At 38.7% G+C, this 11,812-nt stretch overlaps 2 protein-coding genes across 2 annotated transcripts; both read left to right on the forward strand.

Annotated features, from left to right (window-relative positions):
* The first annotated feature begins 921 nt into the window (after positions 1 to 921).
* On the forward strand, positions 922 to 5,818 carry NFXL2 (NF-X1-type zinc finger protein NFXL2). The gene is made up of 13 exons (XM_089603770.1): positions 922 to 2,186; positions 2,526 to 2,639; positions 2,731 to 2,786; positions 2,920 to 2,986; positions 3,122 to 3,214; positions 3,305 to 3,390; positions 3,500 to 3,662; positions 3,762 to 3,926; positions 4,049 to 4,239; positions 4,665 to 4,746; positions 4,852 to 5,055; positions 5,153 to 5,242; positions 5,319 to 5,818. Exons 1-13 carry the CDS (start codon positions 1,020 to 1,022, stop codon positions 5,475 to 5,477), a joined length of 2,637 nt encoding a protein of 878 aa, XP_089459896.1. The 5' UTR covers positions 922 to 1,019; the 3' UTR covers positions 5,478 to 5,818.
* A 2,181-nt stretch (positions 5,819 to 7,999) lies between these two features.
* Positions 8,000 to 10,604, forward strand: LOC149379647 (protein neprosin-like). The gene is made up of 8 exons (XM_089604047.1): positions 8,000 to 8,049; positions 8,210 to 8,354; positions 8,587 to 8,676; positions 8,755 to 8,919; positions 9,027 to 9,191; positions 9,491 to 9,547; positions 9,637 to 9,786; positions 10,196 to 10,604. Exons 2-8 carry the CDS (start codon positions 8,220 to 8,222, stop codon positions 10,556 to 10,558), a joined length of 1,125 nt encoding a protein of 374 aa, XP_089460173.1. The 5' UTR covers positions 8,000 to 8,049; positions 8,210 to 8,219; the 3' UTR covers positions 10,559 to 10,604.
* The last annotated feature ends 1,208 nt before the right edge of the window (positions 10,605 to 11,812 follow it).

The following is an 11,812-nucleotide window of genomic DNA, read 5'->3' on the forward strand; positions in this document are numbered from 1 at the left end:
CAAGACAGTCAGTATCAAATTAGAAGAGTTGTGAAAAAAAAACTCCGACACCAATGCAATTTAAAGATTTAATAATTTTGGAATTGATGCATCTACCTTAAAATGAAAGGGGGAAATGTAATTTTGTTTTCAAGCTGATGTACGCTAAAGAAGCAATATTTAGTAATTTTTTAAAGGAAAAAAAGGAAAAAATATCAAGAGTATCCCTCATGTTTAATCGAAATACGAGATTTATCCCATCTATTTATAGAAATATCAGATATATCCATTCAGTTTAATATAAATGATATATACATCCCCTAAAAATATTATATTACAAATATCACCATTTTTCGTTTATTTTTTATAAAAAAATAATTTGACCTCCCCAAAATACCCTTAATATGATAAATATTTATTTACTATTTTATTTAAAAAAATCAAAATCTCTTTTATAAAAAAAAAATCCTTAACTTTTTATAAAGAAATTTTTTAATTTAATTTTTTTGTATATATAATATAAAATAAAAATTTATTTCTTAAGGGTATTTTGGGGAGTTCAAATCATTTTTTTGTAAAAAATAAACGAAAAATTGTGAAATTTGTAATATAACATTTTTTAAGGGATGTATATGTTATTTATATTAAATTGAAGGATATGTCTGATATTTTAAAAAATAGAAGGGATAAATCTCGCATTTCGATTAAACACGGTAGATATTCTTGATATTAAAAAAAAAAAAATGAAGATAGTTGACGTGAATTGGGAATACCGGGGATTTGGTCGAACCGTCGAAGTAACAATACGGGCTTCTATAATTATAATTTTATGAAATTCAGTGACTTCGTGACGCGGGTGCACGTCTATTTTTTTTTTTTACTTTTTTTCAACTTTGGAAGTAAAAGTAAATACTACAAAAAAAAAAAAAGCAATAAAATGTAATCAAAGTACACTATTACACTGGTTCTCTTTTGGTTTCTCCTAAAAGTCGTAACGTAACGTGGGACTGGGAGTTCTCCTCCTATTTTGCCGCGCACCAATGTCTACATCTCAACCCCAATTCCCCAAAATGCCCCTCCCCGCCGACCGCCACCGTCACCACGACCTCTCAAACTCCGACACCGACACGGACTCCGATTCGGATCACCCCCAGAGCCGCCACCACGCGGACCTCTCCTCCTCCATCTTCAAATCCTACCTGGAATCCACCGGCAAGTCCTCCGCCACCGCCGCAGATCTCTCCAAGATCCAGTCTTTCCTCTCCTCCTCCGCCGCCGGAGCCCTCTCGTGCCTCATCTGCCTCGAACGAATCCGCCCCTCCGACCCGACCTGGTCCTGCACCGCCCTCTGCTTCGCCCCCTTCCACCTCGTCTGCATCCAATCCTGGGCCCGCCAGTCCTCCTCCCTCCTCTCCCTCCGCTCCACCGCCCCAAACCCCTCCCACCACCAATTCCCCTGGCACTGCCCCAAATGCCGATCCGAATACCCTTTCTCCCAAATCCCCAAAACCTACCTCTGCTTCTGCGGAAAATCAGAAAACCCCCCCTCCGACGACCCCTGGATCCTCCCACATTCCTGCGGAAACGTCTGCGACCGGTCCCTCCCCCGCTCCTGCGGCCACCGCTGCCTCCTCCTCTGCCACCCGGGCCCCTGCCCGCCGTGCCCCAAAACCCTCCAAACCCGGTGCTTCTGCGGCAAAAAAACCGAAACCCGCCGCTGCGCTTCCAAGTCCTTCTCCTGCGCCTCCCCCTGCGGGAAGACGGTGGGCCCCTGCGGGGCCCACCGCTGCCCGGAGCCCTGCCACTCCGGCGAGTGCCCCCCCTGCTGCCGCCGCGGGCCCCACCGCTGCCTCTGCGGGCGGACGGAGAGGGCGGACGCGGAGTGTCGCGAGGGGGTCGGGATGAGGTGCGGCGGGGAGTGCGGGGGGAGGTTCGGGTGCGGGCGGCACGCGTGCGGGAGGGGGTGCCACGCGGGCGAGTGCGGGCCGTGCCCGTTCGAGGAGGAGGGGAGGAGGTGCCCGTGCGGGAAGAGAGGGTACGAAGGGATGGGGTGCGACGTGGAGCCGCCTCTGTGCGGAGGGACGTGCGGGAAGGTGCTCGGGTGCGGCTTCCACAGGTGTCCCGAGAGGTGCCACCGCGGGCCTTGCGTCGAGAATTGTAGGCTCGTTGTTGCTAAGCTTTGCCGCTGCGGGAGCTTCAAGAAGGAGGTGAGAGTCTTTGTGATAATGAGTAGGTTTGTCGAGGGGTGATTATAGAATACTTGGTAGGAATCGAAAGAGTGAAGGCGGCGCTTAGGCTTCAAGTGGAGGTCCGGCGTTTGTCTTGAAATTCCGTGTTGTTTATTGGGTTTCGTCTCAGAACCAATTGTTTATTTTTTTATCTCTTTTTTTTTTTAAACAAAATCTACTTGTATGAATGAAGGCGTGAGCCGAGTTTACACAAAAAGGTGAAACGAAAGCTACTTGTTAACAGATGTGATTGATTGATTTTAGTGAGCAAGTTTTTTGTCTGTTTGTCTCTTTGTGTTGGTTTGGGGTGTAAAGTAGGTTCCTTGCTATCAAGACATTTCGTGCGAGAGGAAATGCCAAAACCAAAGAGACTGTGGCCGGCATGCTTGCAGGCGCCGCTGCTGTGACGGGGACTGTCCGCCCTGCTCCGAGGTTCGGATGATTCTCTCTCTCTCTCTCTCTCTCTCTCTCTCTCTCTCTCTCTCTCCGTGTGTATTGTGGCTATTAATATCGGGATATTTAGGTTTGTGGCAGAAGGCTTCGGTGTAAGAATCACAAATGCCCTTCTCCGTGTCACAGGTGAGTTCTTCAACCCGAATATGTCACAACTGAGCCTACTCTTCTTAGATGTAGTAGGCAAGTTCGTTGCTGCTTCCAACTCTGCAAATATTGTTGATAATAATAATAATAAAAAAATTATGTTCTCTTGCAGGGGTCCTTGTGCTCCGTGCCCTATTATGGTTACGATTTCATGTCAATGTGGCGAGACACATTTTGAGGTACGAATATGCGCCCCGATGAGCGGTCAATCTATTACTATTATGCCATCATGCTATACGATCTCTCGTTCCATGCTTTAGTCATGATTCGTGTCATATGATTTTGCCTCACTCTTGTAATGGACCGCGTATTAGGTTCCTTGTGGCACTGAGACAGATCAAAAGCCGCCTCGATGTTCCAAACGATGCACTATTAAGCCTTTGTGCAGGCATGCACCGAATCTCAAGGTACCAATGTTTTTATGTATCTAGAGTTTCCAAAGATTTCTAATTCAGCTTGGGGGGTTTTACCGATCGTAATCCTAAATAATATTCCAGCCACACAAATGCCATTACGGAGCTTGTCCCCAATGTAAACTGCCTTGTGGAGATGAATATCCGTGCGGCCATGCATGCAAACTAAGGTCTGCGCTATTGACTGCGTAATTGGATCAATCTTCATTTTTTTTTTTTTTTTTTTTTTTTTAAATGTATCTTGATTTGGATTATTTTATTTTCGTTCTCCATTTCTAGGTGCCATGACTCAAGGCCGCCTCCTAACCTAGACTTTACATTGAAACCGAAGAAAAAGAAATCTCATCATCAGACTGAAGGTACTTCCGGTACTCCATGCCCTCCTTGTCCCGAACTCGTTTGGAGACCATGTGTTGGTCAGCACATTGGAGCCGAGAAAATGGTCAGTTACCAGAGGCAATTATATGTGTATATATATAATTCCAAGCTGTTTGTGCACCTTCTAAAAATTCGATCCCTTTTTTCGCCGTCCTTTTGTTAGATGGTGTGCTCAAATAGATCACAGTTCTCCTGCGATAACTTGTGCGGAAATCTCTTGCCGTGTACCAATCATTACTGCACGAAAACATGCCACGCTATCCACAGCCTGTCGTCCTCATCACGGGGAAGTGAATCTTGTGAAGCATGCAATCTTCCATGTGAAAAGGTTTTTTTTTTTTTTTTTTTTTTTTTTTAAATGTAATTTAAAGTTATCGTCTTTAGAATAATGGACTTTCTTTTTTTCCTCGGTTTGACAAAGTATAATTCAATAATGGTATAATTATCCAGGAGAGAGAGCCTGTTTGTTCACATCCATGCACTTTACGATGTCATCCCGGGGATTGTCCCGAGTGCAAGGTTCTTGTGAAGCGATCGTGTCATTGTGGTTCGATGGTCCATGCATTTGAGTGTATAAATTACAACGGCTTATCTGAGAAGGCACAAATGGCTGCTCGTTCATGCGGCGGACCTTGCCACAGGTGATTTGAATGTGTACACTTCTTTTAGCGATTGAAAATTTCAATTGGGTAATCAAATCGGGGAAAACTTATTTGAAAGGACAATCTTTTTTAAACCATAAAACCTTGAGATCTGAAAATGACATTTATAGGTTGTGGGCAACATTAGTTCAAACTTCGACTGTTAGTGATGTGTAAGTAGGTCTGGAATGAATTGAAAAGGCTGTGAGAGTGAAACAATTTAGGGGCCTTAATTAACGGCCTTGATCGATTGGCTGCTTTGATTTTGGTCTTTGTATTTAAGCTGAAAGCCAAAAGGGGTGCAAATACAATTTGTATATTTCTTATATAACGGATTATATACCCTCCATTTTATGCCTTAGTAACTACTTTGTTAGAAGAACAGTGATTAAATGGGTACCTTGATACTAATGTTCATTATGTAGAAAATTGCCGAATTGTACGCATCTATGCCCCGAGACTTGTCATCCTGGTCAATGTCCGGCTCCAGAAAACTGTTCGAAAAAGGTAATATTTTTTGTTGCAAGTTAAACTAAAAAATCTTGTCAATGTATAATTAGTTTTGACCTCATCCATTTATCGTTTTATCTATCTATACTCGACTCTGGGCAGGTTACTATTCGTTGTGGATGTCAAACCTTGAAAAAAGAGTGGCTATGTCATGCCGTTCAATCCAGTTACCGAAATGCCAGTTCTGATCCAAAAGACGTATCCAGAAATCAATACGGACTTGGACTTATCCCGTGTGATTCGAATTGCAAAAGTAAACTCAAAGATGATTCGGAGCTACACTTGCGTAAATCTAAAGTTGTGGAGGTAAAAGTCAAAAACACAATAGACATAATGTTTGAATATCATTTTGTTCACTTGACACCGATGCCTTGTTTTTATCTTTATTTTTATTTTTTTGAAGGTAAAGGAACCAGAAGTTGAAAAACACGGCTCAAAACGCAAGAAAAGGCGAGAACGGGTGAACGAAACAAAACAAATCTCAACTCTTCAAGTAAGTCGCTTTATTTTCTTTTTGCATAGAAAATACTCGTGATGAGATTGCTTATAGTATTTTTCATGCAACACAGAAAGTATTTTCAACGGCAAAGTGGTTTCTTTTCTGTACGATTCTCGTGATGGCGGTGATTGCAGCTCTATATTATGGCTACAAAGGTCTCTTGTGGGTCAACAATTGGATGAATGAGGTTGATAGTCAAAGAAAAAAGAGAAGTTACCGGCGAGTTTAATATTCATAACACAATTTCTCATCCATTTTAAATCTGCACAAGGCTTGCGTAGTAACAGTATTTCGTTTATTTAAAAAATACACTGAAACAGAACTATATATGACCCTTTTTTTTGGGAGATTTTTTCTGGCGGAAAATGATTTATGTAAGAAGAAAATAAGTGCAAACTAGACATTTTTTCTTCTGTTATTTCGGTTTCTGCTAAGTCATTGTTTGATTTCATTGTAGAATTATATTACATCAATAATCCCACTGCTGGGAAAACACTTTATTTATTTTTTTTTTTTGTAATAATTTGAGACCACGTATATAACCAATTAGTTTGCAGCTAACTACTGTTTATTTTCTCTCTTTTTGGAAGCTTGATTTTGGAATTGTGAAACTAGGTAAATCTGTTCAGGTTTTTCCATTTTAGCATGGTGACAAATATTAATATGAGAAAGAATATCATATTTAGCATAATGCATTAATATTGGGAGAAACTAGGGCATAACTCCATGAGGATTAAAAAAGTCTAAGTAGCAACATATGTGTGAGTGAGTGGACTCGGCTGATTTTGTTTGCTTCAAACTCCTTTGCGTGCTCTTATTTGATTCAAATAGGTAATTAGTCATATTTACACTTTCACATTGTTATATAACTAACGTTTCGTAAATACTAGGTAAATGATCACAAACATGACGTGGCATTCTTGATTTGCTTTTTAATTGGAATAAAATAATGGAGTATTTATGTTAATTTACGCGTGTAAATACATGGACGAGTCTATTTACTTAATATTTACGAAAAGTTGACTAGATATGAGTGTAAAAGTGTAAATATGATTATATACCTAATCGACCATATTTTATTTGGAGTGGGTTTCAACTCAACTATGTCTTTTTTCCCTTTTGCTCTTTGTATTTATTTGTTTATTTAGAATGAATGCCATGAAAGACGAAAGTAATCTTAAGCGTGTCTTTTTTGAGTCTCCGTGGTACAGCTCGGTCCCACTGTAGACTAATTTTGTGTCTCATCAAGGCGTTGGCTCACCAGCCTCTCAGCGTCGCCATCCAATTCTACAGTGGGATAATGATCAAGATCACCATATAATAAGCTTGTTTAATGCACATGGTCTTCTTCGTGCCCTTTACTTTACGATCTTCTCGAGTTTCAATATACAGGGAGTGTTTAATGGAAAATGTGGGACCGAGCTGTACCACGGAGTCTCGGCCGTCGAATACGGGAATAAATCATCGTGAAGAACTCGTGGGGGCCAAAACGGGGCAAGAAGGACTCTGCGGCATCAACAAAATGGCTTCTTATCCCACCAAGAATAAATGATCAACATATGATTTAAGATATTGTTATGAAGTAAAGCTCAAAAAACGATCGGACAGATGAAATGTTACCCTGGAAGAACAAGTGAAAGATGGGCGATAGGATTGGTCGAGCATGATTGGGTTGCTCACGTTGTTCATCGCAATGTTCTCGAATCTCATATTCGTCGCTTTGCTTCTGACAGGAGAGTTTGGCCATGGCTTGATTCGAATACCGTTTGTTGTCCCTTTCACGTTGCACTTTCGGACCATAAGCTCGTTTATGTCTCTCTCAGTGGGACATTTTCCCGGGCTTCCCACACTAAAAGACCCGCATTGCCAAATTTAGCAGAGGGAAAGAAAAACATAATGCAGAAAGACATATTCTTGACTTTTCAAGGTTTTGAGAAGGTCAAACCAAAGTAGCAAAATGGTTAAAATCAAATTACATCGTAAACACAGGCTAGTTGAGTAATAATCAGAGTATATTTATGTATAAACATAGCATTTCTCATTCAAACACAATGGGAATGTTAAAGAACACGGGTTCTATATCAAGTACGTGCCTTTCGGTATCCCAATTTCGACTGTGCCTATAGGTTTACAAGCTTCATTCCATGCTTCTGTGAATGCCTGTAACCACAGTGGTATATTTATCTAAAGCTAAATCTGTGTCACTCAAAGTGTGACAAGTGAAAGTAAAATTTCTTTTGTTATAGATCATAGCTGATGCTAGCTTTTAAAGAGCCAAGAAAGAACAATTGGGTTATACTTATAACTAAATTAACTAAAAGTATGAAGAATTAAAGGTAAGGAAATACTTGTGCGTCATTGGTCCGACCATCAGCTTTAGCGCCAAAGCTCTTGACATTGAACAATTTTGAGGTCTTCTTCAAAATTACTTATTTTGAGAATAAGTAATTTCTTATTTTTTTCAGCAAATCATTCGAGACCCGGGAGCTTTTTCAGATCTCGTCCGAAACCCCACATTTCTTTGCCTTTGCGAATCTGAGGCATCGGTACACAATTAAATTGCTGACTTAAAAATGAGTCACTCTACACAATTAAGAGTCATTCCAATTATGGTCAAATATGAGATAAATTAATTGAAATCATTTTACGGATGAGACAAAAGTAAGAGTACCACATCATAAAAAGAAGGCGCTTTTAATTTTTTTTTAAGTCTATAAAAACAAGGGTCTTAATTCTCTCTATTTCATCCTGAAACGTTCTTTTGAAGTTTGCATCACATATTGACAATTCCCATTTTACAAGTAAGTTTTATTTTACTAAAGTTTTTATTTACTTATTTTTTGTTTTACATGCATTTCCGTACGTCTTTATTAAATAATTTTGGTGAAACTTTTAATTTTTTTTCATTATATCTTAATTTTGTAATTGTAATTAAGTAACGCTAAATCATTCTCGTGTTAGATTTTGTTGAATGATGGGAGTCAAGACGGTTGTGCTAGCGTTTGCTCTATGTCTTGGAATTTTCAATTCGGTTAATTGTGACGCTCTTCCAAAGAGACAATCGGATTCTGAAAAGCAAGATGAGGCACCGGTGAAAACAATAGAAGTATGTATGTGTGAATGAAAGTGTTGTTTTGATTTATATATACACACATATATACATATATATGTATGTGTATATATATACATAAAGGTTGGGAGCTTCAATGTACACTTAAACGCTAATATATATTTATACTGTTGTTTTTATCTCTTAACCACGTATATCTTATTATATTGATGCTGTAAAACAAAAGATATTCTGGCTAATAATTTTAACACGGATGTACACACTTTAGTACTTCGGCGATTTGTATGATTGCGTGGATTTCTACAAACAACCGGCTTTCAAGAATCCCTTACTGAAAAATCACACATTTGAATACAAGGTTTGTGGATTATTGATATTTTTCGTTTCAATAGAGATTTTTTTGCTACTTAATAATTATTATATATACGTTTGACAGATGAGTTCATCTTCATACTTGAGTGATAGTGAAGTGTATGAATTGAGCGGTATCATAGTACTACCGGATGGAGGATGTCCAATCGGAACTGTTCCAATTCAGAGAATTACAAACAAAGATGATATAGAAAAATATCATGTCTCGGTAGCTGGTGACAATGAGTATGTACGTAAAAAAATTTCTATCCTTCATACATCACATCTTTTATTTACTGTTTACAAATAAATTATCCTATGTGTATACATTGAAATGAAAGTAAATCTTAATTGCAGAGAGCGATGGTACAAACAATAAAAGAACATCCAAACAAGAAGTACTATGGTGGCAGTACTGTAATAAGCGTTCATCCAAATCCTCCTAAGGTGTTTCCTGGTCAACAAAGCTTTGGACTAATGGCTTTGGGGAATGGTCTTGAAAGTTTCGAAGTTGGATGGATGGTAGGTGCTACTTACTTATATATATTTATAGTATACATAACATATTAAATAAAGTTTGTGAGCTACACTAAACTTACCTTTAAATCATTTTGATTCCTTTATATAGTTTATGTACTTAACTAGGTGTCTCTCTCTTCTTTTTCGAATTCACAAGTATATATTTCTTATGTTGTTCACTCCATTCAATTCTTAGATTTGAGTAACCTATGTTGACTATAGTGTTTTTTTCCCGTTAAATAACATCGACAAGTAAAAGTTTATATATATATATATCTGACCACTATTTTCATGATCAACAGGTAAATACCATTAAGTATCCTAATGACACTCAAGCGCGCTTATACATATATACTGAAGTAAGTATCATCGATGTATTTTTTTTCTTCTAATAAGCTTGATCATTTTTTAGTAATATATTATCTCTCTCTCTCTCTCTCTCTAACAGGGCAAATCAGTATCTTGCTTTGATTTAAGTTGCGGCCAGTTTATTCAAGTGGACCGTCGGGTTCCTTTCGGTGGCGTTGTAAGGGACTTCGGAAATTCAACATTTAGAAAAAGAAGGGAACCCTTTGGTTTACCAATACATATTCATTGGGTACTACAATTTTCTTATAATTTTTTCCTCTGGCTATAATATAATTGTTTATATGGAATTAGCCTAGTTAATTTGATTTCTTAGTTTTACAAAAAAAGAAAGAAAGAAAGAAATACAATGTTTTTTCCATATAGATTTCATTTTTTTTTTCTTTTAAATCTGAATAGAGTTTTTTTTTCTCCGTAAAAGTTACGCATTTTGATAAATGTTCTTTTTTTTTTTTTTTTTTTTTTTTTTTTTTTTTTTTTTTTTTTTTTGTAAAAGCTCATATGGAAAACCATGACATCTATTGTTAGAGCCATAAAAGAGTGAAGTATAGAGAATGATTGAGAACAATATTTTTTTTTCCTAATATTACGATCTATTTGATACCTTATCTCTAACTAGATTGTGATCGGTGCTTTTTCAGTCAGCATTTTTTGGACAATGGTGGTTATCATTGGGAGCGAATAAAATTGATATCGGGTATTGGCCGCGAGAGGCATTCACGGACTTGGCTGACTTTGCCACGTACGTCAAATGGGGCGGTAAAGCTAAGTGTACGCCGGGTCAGAGCGGTCCACAAATGGGGACCGGCTTATTTCCGAAGATGGACAGGTCACGCGCATATCACATGTCCCCATACACGGTTAACGCCGGATATCAACTTGAAGATCCCAAGAAAACAATCCCTATCAATGATAATCCTAAATATTACAGGGCATCAGACTTCGGAACCATTGTATCGGTACAACACCTTATAGAATTTGGAGGCCCCGGACCAAAGGCTTAATTAAACTCATCTCCTTTTATTGTAAGGATTTATGCCTTAGTTTGATGCACACATAATAAAAAAATAATTTGTTAGCAATATTAATAATAATATTGATAGAAAAAATACAAGACACTTGCAAGGAAAATTAGAAAGGAAATAAACCAGAAAACAGAAACAGGAAAACAAGGAAAGGTCGAGGCCCGTTTGACAGTTTCTTTGAAGCTTTTATCGCCCTCCCACGGGTGCTGGATTTCGTGAGCGAAAGCCTCTCAGGATACAACGACTTCTAGACGAGCAATGCACCACAAAACTCGGCTTCGGCGAACTAGAACCAGAGCGTCAGAACCTATCACCAGACTACAAATCAAAAACAATTTCAAAGAGAGGGAGAGAGGAGTGTTTTCGGTTCTTCCCAGAATGAGAGACTCGAAGGCCTTTTATAGCCGAGCAAGCAGAGGAGATTCCGAATTTGAACCATCTAAAACGTTCAGCCATAACCTCCAATTAATACATTAATGCTCATTACTGCTCACTAACTCTGCAGGTTTTGAACGTGAGCAGCCTTGGAAGCTCGCTCAAAAACGTCTCCATTAAGTCTCCTTTATTCTCCAGAATAAAGGCACGTAATGCATTTATCCCATGCAGACATTTAATCCCATGCAGAATAAATTAATTCTCAACATAACACAAAAGTTATGTTATGGAATTAAAAGAAATCGTAAGTGAACTTTGCAATAAAAAGTTAAGGGTAAGCCCAAAGAGCCCAAGGCCCAAGCCCGGGCCCGGCTCGGCGGCCCGCGTGTGTGCGCGCGTGAGGGGTTAAGAGATAACCCACACACACTCTCCTCTCTTGCACTTGCTTGACCACTAAAGAGAGAGGATGGTATATAAACACTACCACAACACACTTACCCAACCCATGTGGGACTTTTGCAATTCACTTTATTTCCACATGACTAATGTGTTCTTTAAGCATACTTTGAGCATCAATTTCTCATTCATTATAGTAATGATTTTGGCAAATAAATAATCAATCTTATACCCAACGCAACGAGGAATAAGAATACGCAAGAATTAACAAATTCCGATGAGTGGACCCCACTCAAATATTAGCCACAAATCATCCATTTACTTGTAAATAAAGCTTATTATTTACTATTCTTCCAACATAATTATGCCCTCTTTGAGGCATATTTCTACCAGATCACCTACTCTCAACTTCTCTTTATTAATATCCAATTGAGATAAGGTCATAAGGATAACTTGGCGTCT

The sequence above is a fragment of the Urtica dioica genome, chromosome 12 (genome assembly GCF_054948205.1).
Source record: "Urtica dioica subsp. dioica isolate 48M chromosome 12, U.dioica_male_clone48M_v1_H2, whole genome shotgun sequence".
Lineage (NCBI taxonomy): Eukaryota > Viridiplantae > Streptophyta > Magnoliopsida > Rosales > Urticaceae > Urtica > Urtica dioica.

Bases quoted from the DNA above. Each gene is read 5' to 3' on its own strand.
- LOC149379647 (XM_089604047.1), top strand. From the start codon at position 8,220: ATGATGGGAGTCAAGACGGTTGTGCTAGCGTTTGCTCTATGTCTTGGA. The intron at 8,677-8,754 runs GTTTGTGGATTA...TACGTTTGACAG, and splicing joins ATCACACATTTGAATACAAG to ATGAGTTCATCTTCATACTT. The intron at 9,548-9,636 runs GTAAGTATCATC...TCTCTCTAACAG, and splicing joins GCTTATACATATATACTGAA to GGCAAATCAGTATCTTGCTT.
- NFXL2 (XM_089603770.1), top strand. From the start codon at position 1,020: ATGTCTACATCTCAACCCCAATTCCCCAAAATGCCCCTCCCCGCCGAC. The intron at 2,640-2,730 runs GTTCGGATGATT...CGGGATATTTAG, and splicing joins ACTGTCCGCCCTGCTCCGAG to GTTTGTGGCAGAAGGCTTCG. The intron at 3,927-4,048 runs GTTTTTTTTTTT...ATAATTATCCAG, and splicing joins GCAATCTTCCATGTGAAAAG to GAGAGAGAGCCTGTTTGTTC.